Here is a 27761-nt window from a genome sequence, read left to right as displayed (position 1 = left end):
TTTAAAACAAGGTCTTATTATTTTAACAAGTAATAAAAAACAATAAAAATTTATCTTCGACAACTTCATACAATATCAGTATACGTATGTACAAAGCGACAGCTAATATTATTGTCTCTCATGAAACGCACAATGCTACCAACTTCTTGTATGCCGATTTGTTCACAACTCACAACCCCCACACAACGTAAACTGTTTTTCAGTGACAACATATAAATGACGTGTTCATACGTAAGACCTGCACAACTAAAAACACTAATAAGTTTTAAGTTAAGAAATAGGTTATCTTTCAGAACAGCAGTAAACGTTTCACTATCCATGGTAAGATAACCCAAAAGTACATCCTGCAACAAAGGACTAGAGAACAGAGCTTCATACCAACTGTTCACAAAGATATTTTCATCCGATTTAACTGCAAACAGGTACAAATACCGTAAATGTCTCAGAGGTTCATATTCTGGTCCTGTACTTCTAATCTTCCCATATATGTTGCGCATGAGGCCTAGCCACCTTAAATTAGTACACAACACTAATATAAGACCCACATCTACAACTGACATACCACTCAGTCGTAAAATGCGTAAGTTATTTCCATGTTTCTCGATGATTGGTACAATACCACCTTCAAAAAAATGTTCTCCTGAGTATTCAATTGGTAATACATGATAAACAGATAAGCTCTGAATCTGCTCCGCATCTATAAGAGGCAACAACTCATTCACAGCAATCCTTTCTTTAATAATAATGTCCACTACTCTCAAACAGGGGCACATCGCAACTATAAAACTAATATCTATTGATTCTTCCATTGGAGAACCTCCAAAAGTCACTTCGATATTTTGTAATTTAAAACACGGTAACTTCGTTTGTTCTGTGTGTATTTTATGCAGTGCTTTGGCAACATTTTTATGGCAAAATATCTGGAGATGTTTGCAAGAGAATAGTATCGATGTAACGTCACTCACTGACAAATGAAGATCCGAAACATGCAATTCTTGCAGCCAAGTCGTGTTAGGAATCTCTATCTCTGGTCTCGTGAAGTTGTGTAATTTGGATAGTACACTGGAAAGAGTAAAATTATACACAATATTAGTACAAATAATAATAGTCACAGAAACCAATGTGTATATATACTCTAGGAAATTAATAATACTATCAATACTACCTTAAATTATATATATGCTATATTAAATTATATATAAGAACAGTAACATATTACCTTAAACTAATCTTCGTATGAGTCTATCATTTAATAATTGCCGAAATTTTCAAAGGGTATCTCATCTTCCTCAGCGGATGATGATAGCGTTTACTATTTTGGCATTTATTAAATGATAAATGTATACCAAGGTTAGTCCGTGTTAATATAATATTTGTAATCATGCCTTTATTTAGTTAAGTATAAGCACTCTGTTTACCTGTGCTATCAAATGGACAAACTTTCTACTCAGGAATATAAACAACAGTGTGTACTTGAATGTTGTTTACCAACGACAACTTTATACTATAAAATTCTAACACAAATACACTAATCAAATTATGTCAACAGAACTACTAGAAAGCTAATATTTATGTGCTAAAAATTTAAAATAATCGTTATACTGACTGTAAATATATCAGTCCCCTGTGCAGAATTCTGGTATTGGGTTTAGTATGATTTATAAAGAGCCGAACGCCTTTTTGATTTTTTTAAGCAAAGGTATGATTGCTTCATTTATGCCTTGTTTTAAGTAATTTATTAATTATTTATATTAAGTACTAGCTGAACCTGCGCTCTCTACACAGCGCATCATTCACATATGAGCATAAATCTCCTTCTCATTCCTTACAACATCTGTGTATGTCCCTTTACAGACACAAGTGAAATACGTATTGATTAAAAAAAAAAAAAAAAGCCAAGGGGTATCATAAAGGGGATACTTTTTTCGATTTTTGTTTTTCAATATCTCGCACCGTTTGCAAGATTTGAGCCTACTTCCGGTTGGAGTTTCTAATTCATGTATGACCAGTGTTTTCTTTCTTCTTGCATGCAGTATGTAATAAGCAAATACATTACATACACAATTAATTATAATGTTAGTTATATATGGTATTCATTGAGCAAACACTCCAAAAATAAAGGTTCTTTTTAAACTAAAGAAATGGTTATCCTTCCTTTTTCATTATTATTTGGCCATGAAACAAACGCCTGAGACACATACAATCCCTATATACAACAATGTGGTGTTGGAATGTATAATGCGTAGGATATGATGCTTTATTTTTTTTTTTTTAATTTCAACACTTCCAATGTACCCGTAAAAATGTAATAAAGAAATAGTGTCCATGTTTTATAAATATTCAATTAAAACTGGACAATCTATATGAAATTTGCAATCGATCAGTGAAAACGTCATCTTTCTAGAGCCTGTAGTTTCCGAGATCTTATTGTCGAAAGGATTGACCACAAACATATAAACGTTCACAACATATAGTTTAAAAGAACTCGGAAGATGGCAGCACACTTCACCTGCATTGATTTTAGAGAAGGCTTATTAAAATACAAAGGCTTTGAACAATAATTTTAAAACATAAAGTTTATGAAAATGACGTATTTAACTAATTTATTTAAAGTACACATACTCAAAATGTTATGTTTGTCTCTGTTAAACGTGAAATCACACATAACCGTAAATGAAAGATTTGAAAGCTAAAGTTATAGGTTGGAGCTCAGTCGCTTTTAATTGGTATTGTAGCATTTTAATAGATAGATATTTATTTAGATGTTGTATTTATTTAGATATTGTGTAACTGTAAAATTCTACCACAAACAAAGCAAAATAGAAAATATGTCAACAGAAATATCTTAAAGTTAATTTTTACGTGCTAAAAATTTACAATTATTATTTTACGCGATGAAAGGAATGAAAATACATGATCAAAATTTATACAGCGACTCACACATAACATAAAGACGTTAGCTGCACACACAACATAAGGACGTTAGTTGTTGAAGTAACTACAATGAACAACATAAATATTGCTAAATGCCCATCGCACATACACGCTGATTGCAGTCAGTATTTTCCAGCAAACATAGTTAGCTGGCATGTTTGAAAAATAAGCATTACATATCTTTTTACATATATACATAAGGTAAAGAACTCAGGGTTGTTTTATATTACTCCTTATGGAAACACGAAGGAAATAAATTCCTTTGTCAGTATGACTACTCCCTGCAAAAACTGAAAATTACATAGGAATTTTAATCACCAAAAAAGTCGTAGGCTATGAGAAAATTATGTATTTTAACCGAGATTTTCATTCATTGGATTGTCTGAATTTTAATATCTTACAAATGTTATCTTATTTCGCTTATCTATACTCGTAAAATATTATCGCCAAGTGTTACCAAGAAAAGCTGTTAGAAAGTTGCGTGTACTGAATGAAATCCCAATGCTGTCTGCCTCCTTGACTCAAGTTTTATGAAGTTAATAGATTTAATTACTTATTTTTTGCTTTTAGTCCCACGGTTGTACTCTTAATATAAATATATATATATGAAAAATGGATTATAATAATGAAATGAATTGTGAAAAGTAAGTGCTAAATGAAATTCGAACCTGCGATGAACAAGTCTTCCGATCACTAGCATAATCCCCTAGACTACTTGACCATTCCAGTCGACAACTATTGACCAATTGGAGCCGCCTCGCGCGTACTTTGTGCTCTTTGCATTAAGGGACTCGAGTTCGATTTAGGATGCCACCCACTGTGTCTAGGGTTTTCTTCAGTTTCCACTAAATAAATGCTATAATAAATACACTGCTCTTATTCCCACTTGTAGACTTGCTTGATAAACACACATAACATCGAACTTTTCGTCTAAATCCCTTCTATGCTTCCCAAAGTATATGCATATTATCTTGGTAAGCTCTTGAAACTTTTGAACTTGATTTAAAAAAAAAAAAAAAAAAAAAAACGCTGAATTTTCCTAGGATGCAAATATCGACAGGGAGACACTGTTTGACATACTATGCAATATCATCAGATTAACGGTGTTGCCAACCTAACCGAAACTTACATTTTTAAAGGACACTACGCCAGATTATTATATATTTCAAATATACCTATTAAATGAAAACTTACAATACTACATACATTATTTAGTGTTACAAACTAAGGAAGTTCCTATATTACAAATATCCAAGCTTTAGAGGACTCTACAACAGTAATAATGCGAGCGTGACGAACGGTGCAATGCGTATCCAAAGCACCTTAGGGTCGAACTCTATGACCGTGATATGACGTACTTTAAATGATTAGGAACAAAATTATAAGGAATTGAAAATTTGGTTCTTTTCGAAACGCTTTATTTGGATACAAGATATAACATATTTTTGAGTTCAATTGGCTAAGCGAGATCAACACGGCTGTACCTATGAATAGCACCGGTAAAGAATAGCATCAAACATAACCTAACAAAGAAAAGGAAGCTCAATCTAATTTATTTAGATTAGGCATAATGGAGAGCGAAGATGGTTGAAGCTTCTAGGGAATACGCACTCCGATGCACACGAACTAGTGGCATTAGTTCTGAGCTCAGTACTGGGAAGAAGAAAAAAACATTTGGAAGGAAATCAGAAAAAAAAAGAATAAAATTGAACGAGTTTGCAAGGAAGGTCACGTCACGGCTAGAAGAGTCAGTGGCACTAGAAACGTAGAAGAAAGAAAGAAAAATATTTTTAATTAAAGAATGAAGATGATAAGACAGCAGAGTTAGTTGCAGATGAGTATTAAAAAAAAAAAAAAAAAAAAAGATAAGGAAATACGTCAAGATGTGAGAGGAACATGCAAAGTGTAGAAAAACTAAGAAGAAATAGGATGATAAAGACAGATGAGTACTAGATTTTCCTGGGAACCTGTGGTGGTTGTTGAGGACAATTTTCTAGAGTAAACCGGAGAGGAATATTAGCGATGAGAGTTATTATATAAAAGACACATGCCCAGTTGTGTTAATTGTTTCTATGGTTTACTGTCTGTGACTTTGTTTGTAGTTAAGGAAAAGTTATGAGTTGTTAGAGGTCTGTTTACGTATTGTGATTATCTAATAACCTTATGTTGAGAATAGAGCTCAGGAGCTCTGAAAAATTTTGCAAGGTAGATATTAAATATTTCAAATCAATATTTAATGATGCTTTATTACTGGAAGTTGATAGTTGTTTGTGCAGGCAGTGAACATATTACTTTTGGGTATAGCGTTTGGTTACCATTAAAAATACCAATAAATGCAGAGGGGCTCGTGAGGGAAGTCGCGCTGGTAAAAATTAAGTTTCAACGCTTGAAACTATGGTGTACAACAATTGTTACATTAAGCAAGTTTTCTTCGTTTGGTGTGAAGCGAAAAAACAAAATTTTACCGGTGACTTTCTTCGCAAGCCGCCTCTAGATAAAAGTTCCAATATATGTAAATAAAAAGCAGCTTAACAGTAGTATTTTTAATTTCTGTTTAATATGTAATAATCTTAAGTAGTGTCACTTAAAAAATATATAACTTTTTGTCGGGTTTACAACACTGTAAATTAGTGAGTAAAATATGGCAATGTCACCATGTTGAAATTTACATCGTAGAAAATTTCAGCCATTATTTTCTATTTAGCATATCACGATAAACAACCCATTCTGTATGTAAAGCGCATACCATTGCTCGAGGTACGATAAAATCATACATGATGTGCCTGTATGCATCACAGAAATCATTGCATCAGGTGATCGTGATATGCTACAACTACACGCTTGAAGTGTGTTGGGTGAGAAAAGCTGCTCATACTGAATACCTCTGACGTGAAAATATCGTGAATCTATCTGACGTGGATCTACCATCATACCGAAGCTTTTCACGTTTCCCACAACTAACCCTCCCGCTCCTCATGATAACAAGTGACCATATTGGAAAATTTTTAGCGATGATGAACATTTTTACACTTTGTCCTGTTGTTAGAAGATTATTTGTATATCCTGTTACTGGTTTAAAAGATATTCATATTTTACTCTAAAATACATTTACCTCTTTAAATTCCTAGTATCCAATGATAAAAGATACTTACATTGCAAACCATCCTTGTTTTTGGGTACCCATCATCCTCAATTTCTGATCAACGTAAATTTCATGGTGGAAAAGGAAATCACAGTCAAAATCCACGACACTGTATTCCTGCTTAAGCTTTATCAACTCGTCCACTGGAATTGCATTCCCTAAGTTTTGAATACAGATGCACTGCAGGTTCTGTAAAATATGATTATGTTCACATGAGTTGGAATCCTCACATAGCTCTCAAAAATCTACATTTACATCTTCACGCAAAACAGCACGATTCAATGCTTTTTTCTTGTCAACTATTTACCATGATTTCATCAAGCAACTAGTCTGGATGATTACCGCACAAGATTAATCTATTTTCAGTGTACATTAAAAAATGATCTAAGATGACAATTTAAAGTTTGAGAAACATGTTTAATTTGATAAATAGTCTTCGCTGCCATCCAGCTGCAGGTAACGTGGTCCAAATCATAACGTATCTTGATCAGTTAGAAAGATGTCAGGATGTAGTCGTATTGAAAGTTAGCTCCTTCCTAATAATTTTGGCTATAATAATAAATTGTTAATTTTCATTAAATCCTTAAGGCCTTGCCTTTATAGGCTCATTTATACATATTAATGATTTTAAATTGAATAGATTAACTGGTGTAATGCATTGTAAAGCTCATGCAGTTATTAAGAAATTTAAAATCGGTATGACTTTATTATTTTAGATGTTTGCAACTTACTACTGCCTTAAGAGCTTTTGTGAAACGCTACAAAATTAAAAAATGTTATACTGATATTTCCAAAATTATTTGTAACACACAGTGCAGTGTAACACACCTGTGTACTGGCTATTAAAAAAAAAAAAAAAAAAAAAAAAAATATTACAAGATTCTGCATAACCTTTCTTATAAATATTGTACAGGATACTCGAGAACACCTCGTACCACTACGTTTGAGTATCACAAGAGCAATGTCAATGTAATTTTTGTTGATTTATTTAGTAATACCATAGTTGAGTATTTAAATATTACGAACTATGTATCCAGTGGGCCTGTATGTGCTTCATCATGTACACACAGATGCATGCGTCTCCATTGTCTTCCTTCACATGTTGTGGAGCATCTAGTAGTTATCGTTCGAAAAGCTTCCTTCACACTTTACGCAATTCTTCACCCGTCCTGTATTGACGATGAGAGATGTGGCTTCATCATTTTCCACCATGAGTTGTCTGGTGTTGTAAAGTCCTGCTTTGTGGGGGCTATTTTAACGAGATGGAGACGTTCGAGATCCACGTCCAGTCCAGCAGCTTGGAAATCGTTCATTAAGGAAATCATAAATCTAGAGAGTAAAACAGGCCGAAGTCCTGCTCTGCTAAACCCACATACAATTCACGTTTCTTGCAGATGAGATATTAACCATATTTGCAACATGTGTAAATAAAAGTGTCAATTAACATATTCGTAAAAAAGGAAAAAAAAAAAAGTTGGAAGAAGTACCGTGATGTCATCCTGACCCATATCATAGCATAGCCTGGTTTGATCCAACCTTCGCACATAGTGAGGATTTCCCATACAGCAAATGAACATATATGTCATGTGAACTGCGACACATCCCATATTCATCTGAAAGTAACATTCATGAGCGAGACAGCATTGGAAAATGTGTCATCAGAGCACAGCAGGCTTTAACACGCTATTTTATGTTGTTCATGGACACAGGTCTAAATGCTTTCATATCCAAATGTTTTTAACGTGGTTATGCAATTTTGAAAGCGATGTGTTCAGTTCAGCTGGTCTTTCGCGAAGCGATTTAACTGGAGGCATCGCAACTGATCGAGCGAGGCAGCATATTTTTTTTCCTACGCATCTTCTTATGTCCACTGCGTGACTTGTCTTTGACATATCTTGAAGCAAATGCACATTCTCCCAGCAAAAGTAAGGTATTGCGAGGTTGGATCCTGCCAAAGTGATTTCTAAACGTAGTCATTATCTTTGTCATTATTTGCCTTTGTTTGTCATTGTTTATTCTAGCATCCACACATATGCCGCTATTCGTTTCTCAACTGGGTAACTGCACTCTTTACATCAGCCATGGTTTCGTAACTGAAATGTTCCACCTGATCTTAAACATAGGAATACCAGACAGTGTTGTATGTGACCATGAAAGTAGTGTTACCAATACTATAACTAAAACTGCTCTGTAATAGTCAAATTTAGGAGGTACGTGGACTTCCTGTATATCCTTCCAGGGAACACCCTGTATATAGTTTATCATGTGCTGTGAATGATTTGTTCACAGACAAATGTAGAGTTGGAATTTCCTTTCATATTTTGATCTTTATCAATTTAAGTATTGCCAAACTTTTCAATATATAGATAAATCGATGATCAACATATTTGTTTTAATTCCTATCTAAAGAGGAAGCACCAGCACGGTAAGTCGGAGACCTGGGATTGATTTACGATCTAATTAAAAACTTCTACACTTTTAATTCTATTTCCAAATTCTCTTTCGCGTATACAATGATATAGATAATGATTGCTAGTAACTATTTACAATCACCGACAAAAATGGATATATACACATCTTCCCTTTTATATATAGATATTACAATTATTTTCTTTTGCATAGAGGGAGGGTGATTAATTTCTACGCAGTTCTGAAAAGTGTATTTCAATTGATCAATATGCCTAGAATTTATTGTTAAAAGAACACGTATTAGGATAAGTTTATTCATCTTTTGCGGATTCCTGTAGACACTTTAATAAGACTACAACAAAGACTAGCATTTAATAAGACTATAAAAGCAAATTTGTATTAATATTAATTTCATCCTGAATTAGTTATAACAGCACTTTATCACTTAAATACTTCCTTTTGTAGTTGTTAACCCACGTACTTTATTCGGAAACTTCGTGGAACTTTCAAATTTCACTGGTTCATAAGCTGAGCATTATTTACAATATTTTAGATGTATATGCTTAATAAAAATACATATATAGTGAAAAAGAAGAAAAAGAGAAAAGAAACTTACTCTGCACCTGCTTCGGATGATCTGGAGCAATTCCCTATTCCATGTAATGAATACCCAATGAATTGTGGGTGTAAGGAAGACTTTCCACGAATCTCTCCAGCGTGTTCCATATTTTCCTACGGAAAATGTTGCAGCACTAATCGCGTATATGAATAGATCCTCTACAATTGCTGCAGCTGAAATGTAAAAAGACATTTCTTCCAGACTAGGTAATACGGTGATTGCAGAATCTGTTAGTAACTAGATATATCTCACAACGGAAATCTAGTATCACACTGACGAATGTATACGAAAAGTATAATAAAGCATCAGTTGAGTAACCAGACCTCAAAATTCATTGTGCGCGTTATCAGATTTTGCAGCAAAAAGAAGAAAACTTCGTTAGGCAGTTCAGAAAAACGAGAAATGCTTCAGATACAATTATCAAAATAATTGAAAATAGCCATTTACTACAACAGGTAATATTTCTGAATTACGGAGCCTAACAGAAAATGAGAATCTAGAATAGAATAACCTTTGATATTAATCTGTATCAAGCTCTTGGTTCTAAGTAATTTCTTTTGTCTTTTACAGGCTCTTGAAGTGAGAGATGGTAGAAGCTGGGAAAATGAAAAAAGAAAGAAAGAAAGAAAAAAAAAACGAGTACAGGTCAGTCATCAAGTATCTGCAATTAAAAGGAATGTCGGCGTTTGAGATCCACCAGGATATGGTCAATACCGTAAGTGAATCTGCCTCTTCATATGCCACCATCAAAAGATGAATGCAAGAATTCAAGTGTGGTAGGCTGAGTGTTAAAGATGAGCCGAGATCTGGGAGACCATCAAGTGCTCCCACCACGGAAAACACTGGCCTGGTACTTAAGAGTCTTCATCCCGGCGAAATTAAAATACCGCTAATTTTACAGTAATTATGTGATATCTTCAAATAGATAAAAGATAATCGAAATGTGAAACAAGAGCACCCTAGACAATATTATTTTACATGAGAAACCGTTATCACTACTCATTTATCTGCTTTCGATTTCGAGCCATTTTGAAAATCGGCATTTATTTTCGCGTTTCTAAACAGCTGAAAACGGAAAGCTACGGTGAAAGCTAGTGGTAACGGTACCTCATGCAAAATAATATTGTCTAGGGCGCTCTTGTTCCATATTTCAATTACCTTTTATCTATTTGAAGATATTACATAATTACTGTAAAATTAGCGGTATTTTAATTTCGCCGGGATGAAGACTCTTAATATGATCATGGAAGATCGCCGATTGTCAACTCGACAGATAGCAGATAGGCTGGGCATATCACAGGAGCGAGAAAATCATATTCTAAAGAATGCGCTTGGTTTATCAATAGTTTCTGCTCGATGGGTCCCACGTCTTCTGACTGCCGAACAAAAACGCACTCCGTACCTCCTATCCGTGGACAATTTGAAACTGTTAGAACCTGATGTGGACGATTTTCTCTGTCGATTCACCACTATGGATGAGTGTTGGGTACACCATTACCAGCCAGAAACAAAACAATAATCCAAACAATGGAAGCACCCCTCCTTCCCTATCCCAAAGAAGGCAAAGGTGATCCCCTTCACTGGCAAAGTGATGGCTTCTGTTTTTTGGGATTCTCAAGGTGTGATATCATTGATTACCTGCAAAGGGGTCATATCATCACAGGACAATACTATAGTGACTTTTTGGAAAAACTTCGAGTGCAAATTCAAGAAAAAAGGCCACAAATGATGTTCAGGGGCGTTCTCTACCATCATGACAATGCTCCCGGCCACACACCAGCAGTTGCCATGGCTACTACTTACGCATTCAGCTTTGAACTCGTTCCTCATCCACCCTATTCTCCAGATTTAGTCCCCTCAGACTTCCACTTGTTCCCTAATTTTAAAAAAGGCTCTAACAGGACGACGTTTTGCAAGTGATAACGACGTCGTGACAGCCGTGGAGGAGTTTCTGTAGTCACAACCTAAGGACATTTTTCTACTGGGATAAGAGCACCGTTGGAACAAGTGTGTTGCTGTTCAAGGGGATTATGTTGAAAAACAAAGGTACTACCAAATCTGTACTTCTAATAGTTTCCTCAAAGCTCAGAACTTTTCAGTCACCCCTCGCAGTAACACTGAACATCCGTGCATTGCAATTGTTTTTTGTTAATGCTGGTTGTATGAAAGTGAGTAGTACACGAGGAGCTATAGTACTCACTTGTGCACATGCAATAGGTCAGACGTTGAAGGTCCGAAACACACTTCTCTGATTTTTATAGATGGCAAATTGTGGGTGCGCAGTTAGTTGCAGCAAGTGTATCCACGATTGACACTGTGTTAAGTGTACCGAGCAACAATGTCCAAGGTAATAACGCCACTAGGAATTCGTAACATCACACATTCGAAACTCATATACGTTTGGCATTCGAAGGCCAGCGGAGAATGTCTGTATCACTTGGAATAATTCACTAAAGTTTTATTCTATTTCCTAAACGTAATTACTCTGTCTTGGTCATGCCACTATGTCTGGACTCCGCATTCTTTAGTGTACTGCTGGATTCAATGATAGAAAACTGCTGAATCATGAAATAACTAGCACTACGCGTTATTCCGAACACGAGGAACCGTGAAGCTTCAGTTCCCTAACACTTCCGACTTCACGCCGACGCATTCCATATTTACTGCTGTCAAGGCTTCGTTTTTGCCTATTTTGAGCCCATCTTTAAGCCACAGCTATCAGAATTCTATTGGGAGAACGACTGGAAATTGCGTTACATACGGAATCCCTTGCGCACGCATTGCACATTGTTGAAATATCTATTTTTGAATGGCGTATGCGTGACTTCCTCTACGCTGATGTAGACCGCCACTCCACGGTTACTCGTATTCGAATTACCGCGTGTTGCAATGTTCCTTTTCCACGCTTTTGTACGGCCCTAGCTCCAGCTTCTGTCCAAGATTATATGTTATCGGTTATAGCATGTCACACATCAAAAACAGGTTGCTACAATACTAAATCATACCACGTGTACTGTTCAGATTGATCAGAAAAATCGCCAATCATAAATTCGATTAAGAGTCTGTCGTTCATATTGAAAGAAAGACTGGCGAAATAGGACAACAGCTTTTGTTTTATACAGATCTGGTTCAAAGACTGAAAACTATGTGTATAAAATTAAATTATTTTCAGAGCCTTGTTTATATTAAATTACTTACCAGAAAATAGTAAAAAGATCATCATAAATACAAAAAACAAGGTAAAATTTAAGCTTTCGCAAAACTGCTTAATTAGGCATGAAAAGCAGGAAGAATAGAAAGCTTTAGAGAAAAGATCAGTTTCGGAACTATGTCATCCAGTACGTGATAATGTTGTCAGGTACAAAGTAGTAGTAGTAGTAGTAGTAGTAGTAATAATAATAATAATAATAATAATAATAATAATAATAATAATAATAATAATAATAATAATAATAATAATATCGGAGTAAGAAAAAATCACGGGCGAGGCATCTGGACTTCTAGCACGTATTCAGCGAGCGTGTTTCAAACGGTGAATTCTCATAAAGAAAGTGTGAAGATTGGGAGCATTCGGCACGCAATATTGAGTCGGTTGGGGGAAGTGCTTTGGACTTCGGTAAAATGTTGAGTAAAAAAGATTCACGAGTTTATATAGGGAATAAATGAGTTTATCTATTCACGAGTTTATATAAAGTGAGAAAACTCGCTACAGTGGATTTTATTTTATTTATTTATTTTCCTTTTTAGGTAGGGGTCTAGTGTCTTTTTGACATAACAGAGTTGAAAATTCATTTGAAGAAGAGAAACAAAATTATGTTCTTTAAATTTGTATCATTATGCCACTGAATGCGCGTCGAAACCATATGGTTATGAAGTTTATTTCACAAAAGCACGTGCTACAATGTATGTGAATACATACATACAAGTATCTTGACGTTCCGTATGCTCACTTTAAAAAAACAGCCAAATATTTTCCGCTTTTTAAGCAGAACATCTTTCAAATAATGTAGTGGTTTATTAATAGCTGAACTGTAACAACTTCTAATATTACCTACACGGTGTAAACGATGACGAAATGAGAGTAAGAGACAGTCTAGCATCACGAGACTTTTCTTCTATAAAGAAAAAGTTACTTCTTGAGTTAATTAACTTTTAACAGTTATTTTAGGGTATGGTGTACTTTTATCTTGATTAGAGTAATATGCAGTAAAATATGAGTTGTGAATAACCCACCTCTTATTCTGCGAAACTCGTTATTTTCAGTAATCTTATTTTGGCAAATATTGGAATGTTCCCCATTTTCAAATGGCACGTTCCACTGTTTTCGGTTTTAAATTTATGGCATCGTTTCTCAAACTTCTCAATGACTGATCTTTTCTATAACATTTCTTCCTACATCATTTCCTGCCTATCTGATGAAGCATTTTGTTGCAATGATACCTCTCATGCTTTTATATATAATTATTTTCTTTTAATCATATTCTCTAATGTCATTAATTTTATATGTTAAAAATCACAAATGTCCAAATTTTGTTTTAAAATTAATTTTATTTTGTGTAAAAATATATGTAATTTCAAAAATCCATTAACTCAATGAGCCATATTGACAGCATTCCAAAATCTGACATATCTTATTAACTTTACGTAATATGTCAGCTATTTTGCATTAAAATTCATTTTCTTAAAATAGACAAAAAAATCTGGTACAAAAATCTACAAATAATAGATTTCCAGAAATTAAGTATTTTAAAATTCATAATACAATTATTCAATTTATTATTAGTAGTAATAGTATAAAATCATTTCTTATTTTGTTATCATAAACAACAGTTTTTATTTTCATTGGCTGTCTTGTCAAGGAGATTTAGTGACCAAGTCCTTGTTTCTTAGTAATTGTTATTGTGTATTGGATTTCTTACAACATCGATGGTAAAAATATACCTAAAATTAACAACAGTTGATTTCCTAATTACCATGATCATCAACATCCAAGTCTTTAAATGCAGCATCAAAATACAATTTATAAATTTAACACTATCGTAAAGTAAAATGATTTCGGCTAATTTTTGACTTTCTTACCCGGAAAAGCAATTAAGTTTCTGGCGAAAACATTTGAAATTAATAATTTAAATACTCAATGTCTTACCTTTCATATGACCATATCGCTAGCTTGTACGATCTAAATTTGGGAGTACAAGTAAAAGTGACGGGCAGGAGAGGTCTGTGCTGTGACTTCAACTGCAACTTTTGTTTTTAAAAGTAGTTTATTGATTAACTACAACATTAATAATACACAAAGTTGCAATGTATCTACGTAAAGATCAATAATTGTTACTTTGAAAATAGCATCACTTTCACAGGAACAAAAACTACTGCACGTTTGTGAAGAGAAAGTAATTCCTTCACAGGTTCTTATGAATATTTACATTTATCCAATCAGTAATTAAAGCTCTTTGAATTATCCTTTATTGGGAAAATTAAATATATATATATATATATATATATATATATATATATATATATATATATATATATATACAGGGTGGTCCATAAGTCTTAATACAGTGGATTAATTTGGAAACAAACATGATTAAAGCAAATCTGATGAGCGGACTTGGGTAAAGGAGCTACCGATTGATGCATGCGTGGTGAATAACGGCCATCTTGGATCCAGGTTATTTTTTTCACATAGGAAGGTAGGCATGTGACACATCAATTAACACTGTTTTTTGCAGGAGAATGCAGTCCCGCAAGCAGAAATGCGTTATCATGTCCCGTTCCAAAGTTATGACGCCCCAAAGGTGACGGTTTTCTGTTTCCTTGCAGGAAGAGCGACATGGCACTGACGCTGCAAGAAAGACGTGCTGCCCCAAGTTTGACAGTTTTTCTTTTCGTTGCAGGTAGAGCGAAATGGCACTGACGAAGCAGGAAAGAATTGAGATCATCCTAATGTCTGGGGAAAGAAGCAGTCGTGTGATTGCCCAGGAATTTAACACGCGCCACCCCAAACACCTGCAATAAGCAACAACACCGTTAGCTACCTCATTGGGAAATTCAATGTAACTGGTAATGTTGCCGACAGACCACGGTCAGGTCCCTCACGAACAGAGACAAATGACAAGACATTCACAATGGTGCTTGCTGCAAGTGTAAAGCGCAGCGCAGCACAAGGCAACTATCAGGATAACAGACATATCACGTGCTTCCGTGATGAGGATTCTCCATACGAACAAGTGGCGTCCCTTCAAGCTGAGGCTTGTCTACAACCTTTCAGAGGATGATCCAGACCGGTGCATGGAATTCGCCAATTGGGCCTTGTCACAATATGACTGAGATCCTCATTTCCCACCCAGCGTTCTCTTCACAGACGAGGCCAACCTTTATTTGGATGGGAAAGTAAATCGTCAGAACATGCGATATGGTCGGATGCAAACCCACATCCGATCAATCCCTGCAAGAGGGTTACCTCTGCTCACATCACGGTGTGGTGTCGCATATGGAACACGTCGATCATAGGATCCTTATTCATTCCTGGTACCCTAAATGGTGTTCGATATCTGGACATGTTACAGGAGTTGGTGTTTTCCGTTGCTTCTCCGTTCTGATGCCACCTTGCCGTGATATTTTCAGCAAGATGGTGCTCCACCGCACTATGCGCTGTCTGTGCGGGAATGCTTGAATCTGCATTTTCCTGGACGTTGAATCGGTGGCCCTCCGAGGCCCTGTCGAGTGGCCAGCCCAGTCGCCGGACCTCACTCCCTTGGATTTTTTATGGGGACACTTAAAATACCTGGTGTATCAAGAGAAGATTCGGGATGTTGCACATCTACAGGAACGTATTCAGGACGGCTGTGACAGCATCACCCCCGCTGTGTTGTTACGGGTTCAGGAGGACTGAATTAAGAGACTCCGGTTGTATGTTGCAATGGACAGTCAACATGTAGAGCACATCCTGTAGGTAGAACGTTGGGGCGTCATAACTTTGGAACGAGACATGATAACGCATTCCTGCTTGCGGGACTGCATTTCCCTGAAAAAAAAAAAAAAAAAAGTGTTAACTGATGTGTCACATGCTTATCTTCCCATTTTAAAAAAAAATAACCTGGATCCAAGATGGCGGCCATCTATTCACCACGCATGCATCAATCGGTAGCTCCTTTACCCAAGTCCGCCCTACGCTAGTCAGGTTTACTTTAACCATGTTTGTTTCCAAAATAATCCACTGTGCAACGACTTATGGACCACCCTATATATATATATATATATATATATATATATATCTTTGCAAGTGGTTACATTCATGGGAAAGACTTGGTAGAACGTACAAGTCAATTCCTCAGTGAATGTAAAGACGAACTTTTCTTATGGTTATCAGTACTCAGCGCCGTAACTTAGATTTTTTCTGGGGGGCCAAGCATTAATATTTGGGTCCCCTAGAGAAAGTTGTTTTGGGCCCACCCGTAAAATTGGGTGCTTTACACAACATTTGACCCTAGCTTGAAGTTTCCAGCGTCCACCATGTTATTTAGATGCTTGTGAATTTTGTCGATAACACTAGTTAACAAATTTAAACTTTTTGTTTGTTACATGAGAAAAATCACCTGATCTTAAAGGAACTTTTTGCGCTGAATTCGAATATGCACTCGGTTTCTCTCCATCACGTACAGTTTTCCCGTAACAGAGGGATTTTCGGGAAATTCCCTCAAAAATTTCCCTTTTTCAGATATTTTATTCCCCTAGCTCCTGTCCCCTTACATATAGTAACATAGAAATTATGCCTAAGTATACCTTGATTTATATTTAATAAACCCTAAAAGTTTCGTAAAAATCGCTTTGTTCTTTCTAGAGAAATAAATATATTTGTATGTATACTGTGTGCACTGTTTATTGCACCTGATAGTAATGCTTTCAGATCTCCTGAGTTGGGGTAAAAACGATTTGCTTTATTACTACAAACACAGACATAAAAATGAATATTTACAATAGTCAACAACAAAGCTGTCCTTTTACATAATGGAAATAAAAAACCTTCTATACCACTTGCGCACTCAGTGAAGATTAAGGAATCCTATGACACCATGTCAACTTTGCTAAATCTTATAAATTACAAGGACCATTGTTGGCAAATATGTTGTGATCTCAAGGTAGTTGGTATTTTATTAGGACTGCAGTGCGGTTACACGAAGTACCAATGTTTTTTATGTTTATGGGATAGCCGAGCTGATAACAAACATTATGAAGTGAAGGAATGGAAACCTAGAGTGAATTACGTACCTGGAGAATGCAACGTCAAATACGCTCCTTTGGTAGATCCTAATAAGATATTACTACCGCCACTTCATATCAAGTTAGGACTTATGAAAAACTTTGTCAAAGCCATGGACACATCTGGTGAAGGTTTCAAGTATTTGCGAGATAAGTTCCCTAACCTGAGTGATGCTAAGATTTCAGCGGGAGTGTTTATTGGTCCCCAAATTAGGAAATTAATGCTTGACGATAGCTTTGACAGCAAGTTAAACAGTGGTGAGCTAGCTGCCTGGACAGCATTTAAGTGTGTTGTGCGCAACTTTCTAGGCAATAACAAAGCTGAGAGTTACACAGAAATCGTACAGGACATGATACAGAAATACAAAGAGTTGGGTTGTGGGATGTCTTTAAAAATCCACTTTTTGCACTCCCACCTCAGCTTCTTTCCTGCTAACCTAGGTGCTCTCAGCGACGAACAGGGAAAGATTCCACCAAGATATAATGGCAATGGAGAAAAGGTACCAGGGACGATGGGATCCTTCAATGATGGGGGACTATTGTTGGGGTCTTGTTAGAGAATGCAACATTTCTTACAAAAGAAGGAAGTAGTGTACGTTTTTGTAACCCAATGGAAGTTTCATATATTGTGATAGTTTTGATTGTCTTTTCGTGACCTTTTGGTACATTTGTATTATTGTTTATTGTAAATTGTCACACTTGTAAATTATATTGTATTATATTTTATATATGTGTTTGTGGTAATAAAGCAAAACGTTTTACCTCAACTTAAGAGATCTGAAAGCATTACTATAAGGTGCAATAAACAGTACACACAGTATACATACAAACATATTTATTTCTCTAGAAAGAATAAAGCGATTATTACGAAACTTGGAGGGTTTGTTAAATATGAATCAAAGTATACTTAGGTATAATTTCTATGTTAGTATATGCAAGGGGACAAGATCTTGGGGTGTAAAATAAACGAAAAGGGAAATTTTTGAGGGATTTTCCCGAAAATCCCTCTGTTACGGGAAAATCGTACGTGATGGAGAAAAACCGAGTGCATATTCGAATTCAGCGCAAAAAGTTCCTTTAAGAACAGGTATTTCCTTTTATGTAACAAAACCTTTTTAACTAGTGTGATAGCTGCTTTGTGATGCTTTCCGACGGCCTTCCGCTCAATTAGAGTCCTCAAATTGTACAAATCATCCTTTCTTCATTATAGTTAAGATAGCTGCATCTTAAAACCGCTTTCGTTTAGATTCTAGGCACTGCCGAATTCACTCCACCTAGTAGCAAAATTTCATTTAAGCGCGTAATTTTTGTGAACTACCCGTACTAAACTAGTTAAAATTTTTGTGCTTCAGTGTCCCTTCTTTATGCGGTTCCCGTCAAAATAAAATATTCCTCCAATCGGTCGAAGTCACCACATTCTACGGTACTTCTTACCTCAGATGTAAGACCCGATCGTAAATTTTATTTTCTTCGAAAATTTCTTATGTTAGGTACGAATTTACGTATATCGAATTAAAGTCGGGGATTGTCCGCACGTACGTAAATAAGTAGTTATTGCATTAGAAATACGTATATTATAATCTATAATAATTATTGCTTCAAAAAACACTTGTTTTCTGCACTTTATCCACTTTTCAAAGGACCCGATGATGGCCAACATAAACAGGTTTCACTAGATGATCAAAGAAAACAGCTTGATTGCTTTTTCTGTTTCTAAATAATTTGGTCTTCAGCATGGAAAGTTTTAATATCCTCAGTTTGACACTGGGTGACAAAGTGCGGGAAAGTTTTTTTTTTAATTATTATTTAACAAACCAATATACTCATTTCCTCACATACTCAAACGCTGAATACTCCCACCCCTCACATTACTGGTGTAGTAGTTAGAGAAAACGCATTTTGTGCTCGTGGTCTCGGTGGAAGGGCATTCAAATTATTGGAACGCATTATAGTGGATGAAATTTCACCTTAAACTGTAGGTCCAGGTCTTATATAGCCTCGGGCTCAACAGGGACTAAATTTCAATACGCAGCCAAACGAATGCTAAATACCAGAGAAGCACAGAATTCAACCATTTGAATATAAAAACGGAAAATCCTGAAGAACTCTTTATCTACCAGTGAACAGAAAGTAATTGTAAATTTCGATGATAATGTTAACTTCATGTATAAACTACATTTTTAACATTTTTGCCCCAAAGAAATTCAAGAGACTCAAACAATTAACCCTTCAAAATAAATAAATAAACGTCAAAACCCACAGCCCAGTGGGTTGAAGGTTTTCTAACCCACTCACTAAGATATACAATATGCTGTCGATTTACTTAAGAAGATATTCGAACTTATATCCAAAGTCCAAAAGGAATTGTTCAAGATTTTGTGTAACAATATATTACAATGTTAATGAATATTTAAGCAAAGTTATATAAACTGAATGTAACACTTAACATGCAATGATACTCAAACATGTCAAGTTTATATATTAATTCCTATGTACTAGTCTGTGATCGATTATGTACAAAAAAGAATAAATGCGTATCATTTTAATTAGCAAAGAATCGTGATTATTACTAAGATGCTTGCTTCTTTATACTACATTGAGAACTTTGTACCTTACGATAAAAAAACCTGTATAAAATCCTTAATACTTACGAACATAGTCTAATGGACCACAATTTGCAGAATAATTCCATGAATCATGTTCCGTATAATATACACACAATTGCTTCAGGCAGATTTCGTATAAACTATCAGGTTTTATACACTGAGGCATTGTGATATTGCCTCATTCAAATTTTTCCAGTCAACATCAGTATAATAATAATAATAAAATACGTTCTTCTTTTATTAATGAGTCTGAAACAAATACAAGAATCATAATTATCTCTAAACAAATACAGGAATTATAATCATATAAGATAAGAACAGTTCAACAATAAACTTACATAATTGTTGATACTTGCTATAAAATACATAATGTTTACTTCAAATAAGAACAGTCTCATCTTGTATCACGAACTAGTTAGACTTCAATCAATAGAGCGACAAATGGGTAAGTTTTCTAAATTCACCGTGAACAGCAAAGACTAAAAGAATAAATAAATAAATATGGCAAGAACTTGTACAGTTCATCATAGCAGTTTTCTCTCTTGAACATTTCTGACCCTAAGAAGTTTGGGAACCCCTACTTTGAATGCTGTTCTTCGCAAGAGAAGAACAAAGTTCATAATAAATATTTGAACACAAAAGAAGAATAAAGTTCATAATAAATATTTGAACACAAGAGAAGAATAAAGTTCATAATAAATATTTGAACACAAGAGAAGAATAAAGTTCATAATAAATATTTGAAAGAAATATACAAACTTTTGGTTATTTAAAATTACAACGAGCTTTCGAACTTTTAAGCATATTTAAAAAAAATATATACTTTTTTGGTACAGCATAGGCTACTAAGCGTACTCACAAGTTTGGTTATAAGGTGAAGGATGACTTTTTTTTGTAATAAATAAATGAATATATTTTATAAGTTTAGATGCGTAAAATACGAATACTTCGAAAGTATAGGATACGTATGAACCAAAATCATGCATTCTGAAACCGACAGGAGAGTGAAATACTGATGTTAAAAGGTTACAACGAGAACCTAGAGGGATGGTTTCGGACGGATGGTTACAACGAGAAGACATAAGCAACCTTTCTTTTCTAGCGTGAGAACACATTAAGAATAGCTCATTAAATTTCTTGGGTTACGGATTATCAGTTTATGTGTCGTGCGTATTTTTAATGTAAACATATTTTTAGAGTTTACTCCTGTTCACAATATTCGTAACCAAACCAAAACGAAAACTCACATGACTAAAACGCATGGTCCTGGGTTGAATCTGCGATGCTATTTAATTATGTTGATTCAGTGTTAGGGATTTAGGATTTAAATTTCTGGGCTTTCGGCATCTAAAGCCATTTAGCCCGTCACGTTTCAGGGATGACGTCCCTTGGCGAGCACACTATCCGGGGAAATGGAAGGAAGAAAGCGGCCTGAGACCTATAAGTTAGGTACCACCCCGGCATTTGTCTGGTGTGAATGAGGAAAACCTCATTCAGGGTGGCTGGCTTGAAAAAGCGTTTCACACGGGAATCGAACCCGAGACCGCTCGCACAGAAGGTGAGAGCGTTAGCGATTACGCTACGCGGGGCCACGATTCAGTGTTAGGATTTACATATCACGTCGGCGCAAAAAGTTAGTGTAAAAGGAATCAAACCAAATTAGTAAAACAAACAAACACATTGTTATGAAGGTACATTATCAAAATAGTGTTGGTGTGATTGAAATGTTCAACTAATAATTGTTACTTTCAAAGGTGAAAAACTGAAGACTACAATTACACGTTAGTCAGTAGTCTGAAGCTAAAGCCACAGATGTTTGTTATGTCTCAACCAAAGACTGAATTCCATGACGAAAGTGGTCTGGAGGCGAAAAAGTAACGAACTGCACGTTGCACCGTGGTTATTAACTGAAAGATGTGATAATCGGTGGGAGAGATGTGAAGATAATATGGTGTTTGAAGATTTTTTTTTTTTTTTTTTTTAAACTGCATATCATGAACAGTCTAACCTTAGAATACCATATCTGTCGACTATTATTGCTGGTTGCTTGCGGAAAGAGTAGCAGTGCATTTCACGAAGTTCAACACTATATCGATTCACAGTAATGGTTTCAGTTCGAATGAGAAAGACATGATGCTATAATAGATTTCAATACTAGCAACAAAACCTTCTGTTGTTGGAGGGATGGTTTCGGAATACATTGTGAACATTGATCACAGACCTTTCAAACTTCTCGCAGCAGATCCAATTTTCATGAGAAGTGATAACACAGATAGGAAATCTTTCCTGTTATCCTGTACACTCAGAGAATTTCACATCTTCATATGATGGTCCTTGTCAGCTGATGGCAACCATATGTCCTATCTTTTCATCTTACTTGTTGCACCAATCCATCAAATGACCGTCATGATGTACACCTATTTCGTCTTCAATAGTACGAATCTTTACTGGTTTCTTTTAAATTTGTTCTTTAGATTTCAAGAGGGAGGCAGGACAGTATGCGGAGAGAGAGGCCTGAGTGCATCACCTGTGTGTTTCAGTCAGAACATCGGGAGACCTTTGTCTAAATCCTAGCATCATGCTGTTAGTTGGTGGCTGTTGACCGAAGTTTTCGATGTTGTGTCAAAAGGCACGAAATTTTACAACGAACGACTGATGGTGCGTTCATTCACAACTCCTGGCCCAAATCCTATCGTGAGCTTTCTCACGGTTAGATATATAGAATATCCCAGTTTAAACTCCTAAAGGAAACTCACTCGTAATTGTATTGTCTTCATATTGCAATTTTACGTCACCCTAATCGACTATTCTGTGCCTAGCCGAGGTGAACTTTTTCTGATTGTAAGAAATTAATTGTTATTATTATTATTATTACTTTATCCAAGCTAATATGTTTCACATCCTTGTACAGTATTTCGAACTATTTTATTTTCTGTAAGAGTATTTTCGTCGAGTCTTGTAACGAAACAAAAAATAAAGAACATTGATGATTGTTGCAATATTTGTTCCGGAAAAAAGGATAGGAAATTAATTATAATGCAATGGTGGCCAGCAGTAAACCATTCATTTCTGGATTGATAACTAGCTAGGAGAGTTTGTGTTGAATAACATCATGTCCGTGGGTTTTTTGGATTCTCATGTTTCCATATTGTCATTCCACCAATTACTTAAGTCATTGGCATTCCAACATTGAGTTACACTAATCATCGATCTTCTTTGGCATAACAAGAAAAAGTGTGGAATGCAAAACTAGCAATTTTATTTTGTTTTATTTCATAAGCTATCTGAAGTTACTGTAAGGCCGGCTGCACTTGGCCAGAGGAAGGTCGCCAAGCCGAGATACAGAGAACCTCGGCTTGGATATCTTGTTCTCTGGTCAATACCAGTATAAGGTCAATCTGGCCTAAAAGTCAAGGAATTGCACACAATAGCTCAACTGCTGCTTATAGAACAATTGTAGAAAATGTCCTGAGTTCAGAAGCTGTTAGTGAAATTTCAGAATGTTTTCTCATTGTTGACACAATCAGTCGCTCAGATAATGTTCAATTACATAGTTGGACGAACAGCTTTTTGGCGTTAACAGAACTTAAAAATATCTTATTAGGGATGGGCAAAACCGGTTTTTATAAAAACCGGAAAAGCGGTTTCTAGAAAAACCGAAATCCGAAAAAGCGACATTTCGGTTTTCTCCAAAACCGATAACCTGTTTCGATGGAAACCGAACCGGTTTCGGTCTCCCTGAAAACCAGAAACCGAAAAACCGGTTTTTGTGCCCTCCACTAAAGGAAATAGTACGTTGGAACAAGTGGGACTTGCACTGTCAACCTGCACGAATCAGGTAATGTATGCAGTTAAACAGGCGTAAGTATCACATTGGAAATTTGAATAGGCTACAATAGTCCTAATAATAACACCTAATTGTCCCACTCTATGCGTCACGCTAATTCTTAATAATAAAAAGGCAGGCTAATTGGTATCACTACTTGCACTGTGAATGCGCAGGCAATTTGCCGAATTAAAACTAGTGTTGTGTATAATGAAGTTCTTGAATAACTGCATTAATATGGCATAGATTTTATAAAGGTTCGTGGACTAACTAAAAAGATAACAATAATTTGTTAAATGTAAACAATTAAGCTTTTAATTAGTCCAGCAACCAGCTATATTTTCTGCAGCAGAATAGCTTCATAAGCTATATAAGCTAAGCTTAGCTTCATAAACTTTAACTCATTGCACTTATCTGCCATATAAAATTGTAATTCACGTTCAACAGCTATTAGTACAATCCGCAGCAAAAAACCTGCAACACAAGTATGTAGGTTTACAAGTGTAGGGTTACTAGTGCAAAATCTTAAAAAGTGCTTTACGATATAAAATAAGTGATTGCATATGAAAGATGACAGTATTATCTACTATTTTCGACTGGCGGTATATTTCTGTACAACGTACAGAAGCTGTATCTTATATTTACGATTGGAGCGTTACCAGTATGAAACCATGACAAAAGCTTCTTTTCACTACTCTCGCCTACGCGTATACCCACCGCTGCTGACGCACCTGCTCCTGGGCGCGGGCCCACCAGCTCTGGCCTGTTCTGATCGGGTTAGACAGCACTTATACTTTCAGTGGACATCTAGCACAGGGTGGTTTGTGTTTCTGCACCGTAGCTTTTATTTCTACATCCGGACACCATATTTATGTGCAAATGGTAAAAAATTGTAATCTTTCAATGCAAATCTTTTTGGTAATAAGAATGAAATTAGGGTAAGAATGTACTTTGACCAGAACAACTGCTTTTATCACAGGATGTGGCATTGTTCACAGAAGGTAAGGTAGGAATAAGTAGGATAGGATCGAGTTAGCTTAGGGTTACGGAAGTTTGGAACCATTTTATTAAAAAAATAAATAAATAAAATAAAAAAATAGAATGTAATTCCTCGTACTGCTATTTATTGTGAATCGGTTCCTATGAATGTTCTGTTGAAAGTGCACTTTTGCCGAAATTAGTGAAATTACCACTATTCAACAATTATTTCAATTGGTGTGCCAAAACTTGATCAGCACGAATATCCTAGAGTGATAAATCCAAAGTTTGTAGTCCATTTCTAGTACTTGACCGTCCAGTTTAGAAACTTAACGGAAGGAAATGGATTTGCTCGTTTGTGCACCTGGTAATATGTAAGAAGAGCGAAAGTTGATTTTTTTAATAAGTACTTATAAACTTGGAACTATTTGGCAAGCGGAGGAAACTACGAGTTAATTCTAATTACGGGGGGCCAATACAAACCATGAAGGTAAATACAACGTAATGAACCTAATATAACTTAACCAAAATTACGCTGTAGTTATTAAAAAAAAAAAACGAATTTTTAGGGGGAAAAAATCTGGTGCCCCTTAATTAGAATTTATCCACGTTAGGTGGATAAAACTAACTAGAATTTATCCATGCAGAAAGTAAAAGCCTAACCTAACGTAACGTAACTTAAGATAAAAATTAAGCTTTATGCTTTGTCGAAAACGAGTCGCACGACAATTGAGAACAAATGCCATCCTAGACAATCCTCTTTCATATGCACTCACTCATTTTAACCGAAAAACTAGTATTCTTATGACAGACTATTTTAAAGCAGCGCCCTACATAAATTATGAATTCACGTACGGATGCCTAAACTAGATACTACTCTAAAATACCGTAACACAATCTATGAATCTGCAACACTCCGGTTGAGAATCACTCACACTAATTATCCTCACATGATCATTCGCTTCCTTGCAACATATTCATGTAGCTGTTTGAGTACTACCTTCACCATGACCAAGTCTAAAGCGTACTTCCTTAAATATTTTCTTCATTTCTTTTCTTAAACGTAATTACTTTCATTCCTCCCGTGAATAGCGCGTTATTTCATTATTAAGTTTCTCTTTTGATGTCCTATCGAAATTTTGAACTATATCTCCCATTGCAAATACTGTCAACTGGAAAAACGTAAACGAGATTTGTCTGTAAGAATGGACAAATTATATTACCAAACTATTTTACTTAATAGCAAATTATCAACAGCAAAATTTATTATGATTTCAAATCAGCAGACGACAAATCTCTCTTGTTCTTCTGCTTCTCTGAAACCACTAAAGTTATGAAAAGAGATGCCTCGGACATACACTAAAGTAGGCTACAATTTGTAAAATTGATAACTTTCGATATATTATCATCATGGATGATATTAATATCCATAGTCGTAGTGCCCGCGAAAAGGCAAATTTTCAGCAGTTCTTAACACAATCTTCAGCTGTATCTTCATGTCCTTCCTACTCACACGAGACCAATCAGTCAGACTACACGAGATGTCGTAATTACATCTATAAATCTTATTATAACGACTGACAGCTTGAAGTTCTCGATTCCATCGGAAGCGATCATCATCCAGTTAAATTAGCATTAACTCGAGGACAATCGCCACGACGGGTAATTGCACCGCGACGTGTTCCTAGATTTGACAAAGCGAATTGGCCTTTTTCGGCAAGATATCGAACAAACTCTTTCAAGTGTAGCAGCTCCAGCTACCGAGCCTGAGTTGGCTTCGTGTCTTACTACTGTCACTGAGGATATACGAATCAGTGCTCATCATAACATTCCAACTGTTCAAGTGACTGTCCACAAGCCAAAATTACTACCGACGTATGTCACTCTAATACATAAGGCTCGTCAAAATCTCCGTGAATACCATCGAACAGAAAATCATATCTATCATCATCAACATCGCCACTGACAACGAGCGGTTCGTAATTGTCTTGCTACATATAAATGTCGCAGTTGGATTAAGACTTGTAATACCTTATCTAAGGAAGCACACCCGTCACGCTATTGGAAGAGGTTTAATCAACTAATTGGCAAGAATACGACAACAACTTATCCTCTAATTTCAGATCGCACCCCTCTCTTCTCAGACCAAGAGAAAGCTAATGCTTTTGCTAGTGAGCTACAGACAGTTTTTACTCCAACAGCTGCCTCTAAGATCTCTGAACGGACAGACATCTCTTGCATTCATGCTTCACAACCTTCTGCAGATCATGTCATTGATCTGGAACATCCACTCACCGCACCCATTACTACAGATGAACACATTGTTCTCAGACGGAAAAAGAACACAGCCCCTGGGGTTGATAACATAGGTTATCGACATATTAAAGAAGCCACACAATCACTTCTACTACTACTGGTGGCGATATATAACTTCATTCTCAGAACTGGTTTCTATCCTCCAGATTGGAAAGAATCAAATATTTGCATGTTCCATAAATCGAACAAGCCTGTACATTGTGTTTCATCTTACAGACCAATTCAACTAATATCAGTATTCAGTAAAATATTTTAGAAAATTCTCGTCTGCCGTCTTCATAAGTATCTTGAGACAACTCCTCTACTAAACATCCATCATGCAGGATCTAGGCCTAACTTCTTCATCAATGACCAGTTACTTCGTCTTAGCACCATAATCACTAACTAGTATAATAAAGCCTTCCCTTTTTGCCTCATTCTTATGGATTTAGAAAGAGCTTTTGATAAAGTTTGGCATTACCACTTAATTAAAATGTTACAACCATTTAAGTTTCCACTTTGCTATTTGAGAATAGTATATTCTTTCCTTACAAATCGCATTGATTATGTTACAGTCGGTAATGCTTTGTCTTGGCCTATCTTTCCGCTTACTAGAGTTCCTCAGGGTTGGGCTCTCAGCCCTTTATTATATATCCTATACGCTTCTGACATCCATGCAGTTCCACG

General features: G+C 35.7%; 1 protein-coding gene across 3 annotated transcripts; it reads right to left on the bottom strand.

Moving 5' to 3' along the window:
* LOC145692744 (uncharacterized) lies at positions 1-26092 on the bottom strand. Of its 3 annotated transcripts, none has more exons than XM_081768183.1 (5): positions 25715-26092; positions 20021-20224; positions 9102-9277; positions 6087-6265; positions 1-1062 (listed from the first exon to the last, which is right to left on the bottom strand). In XM_081768183.1, the coding sequence occupies exons 2-5, from the start codon at positions 20139-20141 to the stop codon at positions 66-68; spliced, it is 1473 nt and encodes a 490-aa protein (XP_081624309.1). In that variant the 5' UTR covers positions 20142-20224; positions 25715-26092; the 3' UTR covers positions 1-65. The 3 variants fall into 3 exon arrangements, with proteins under 3 accessions (XP_081624309.1, XP_081624316.1, XP_081624324.1); XM_081768190.1 differs by having other exon boundaries at positions 25667-25730; XM_081768198.1 differs by lacking the exon at positions 25715-26092 and adding an exon at positions 25635-25714.
* Positions 26093-27761: the final 1669 nt, after the last annotated feature.

This window comes from Thermobia domestica, chromosome 1, assembly GCF_964235325.1.
Source record: "Thermobia domestica chromosome 1, izTheDome1.hap1.1, whole genome shotgun sequence".
NCBI lineage: Eukaryota > Metazoa > Arthropoda > Insecta > Zygentoma > Lepismatidae > Thermobia > Thermobia domestica.
The sequence above is the reverse complement of the archived record's forward strand: the minus strand, read 5'-3'. Positions and strand labels throughout refer to the sequence as shown.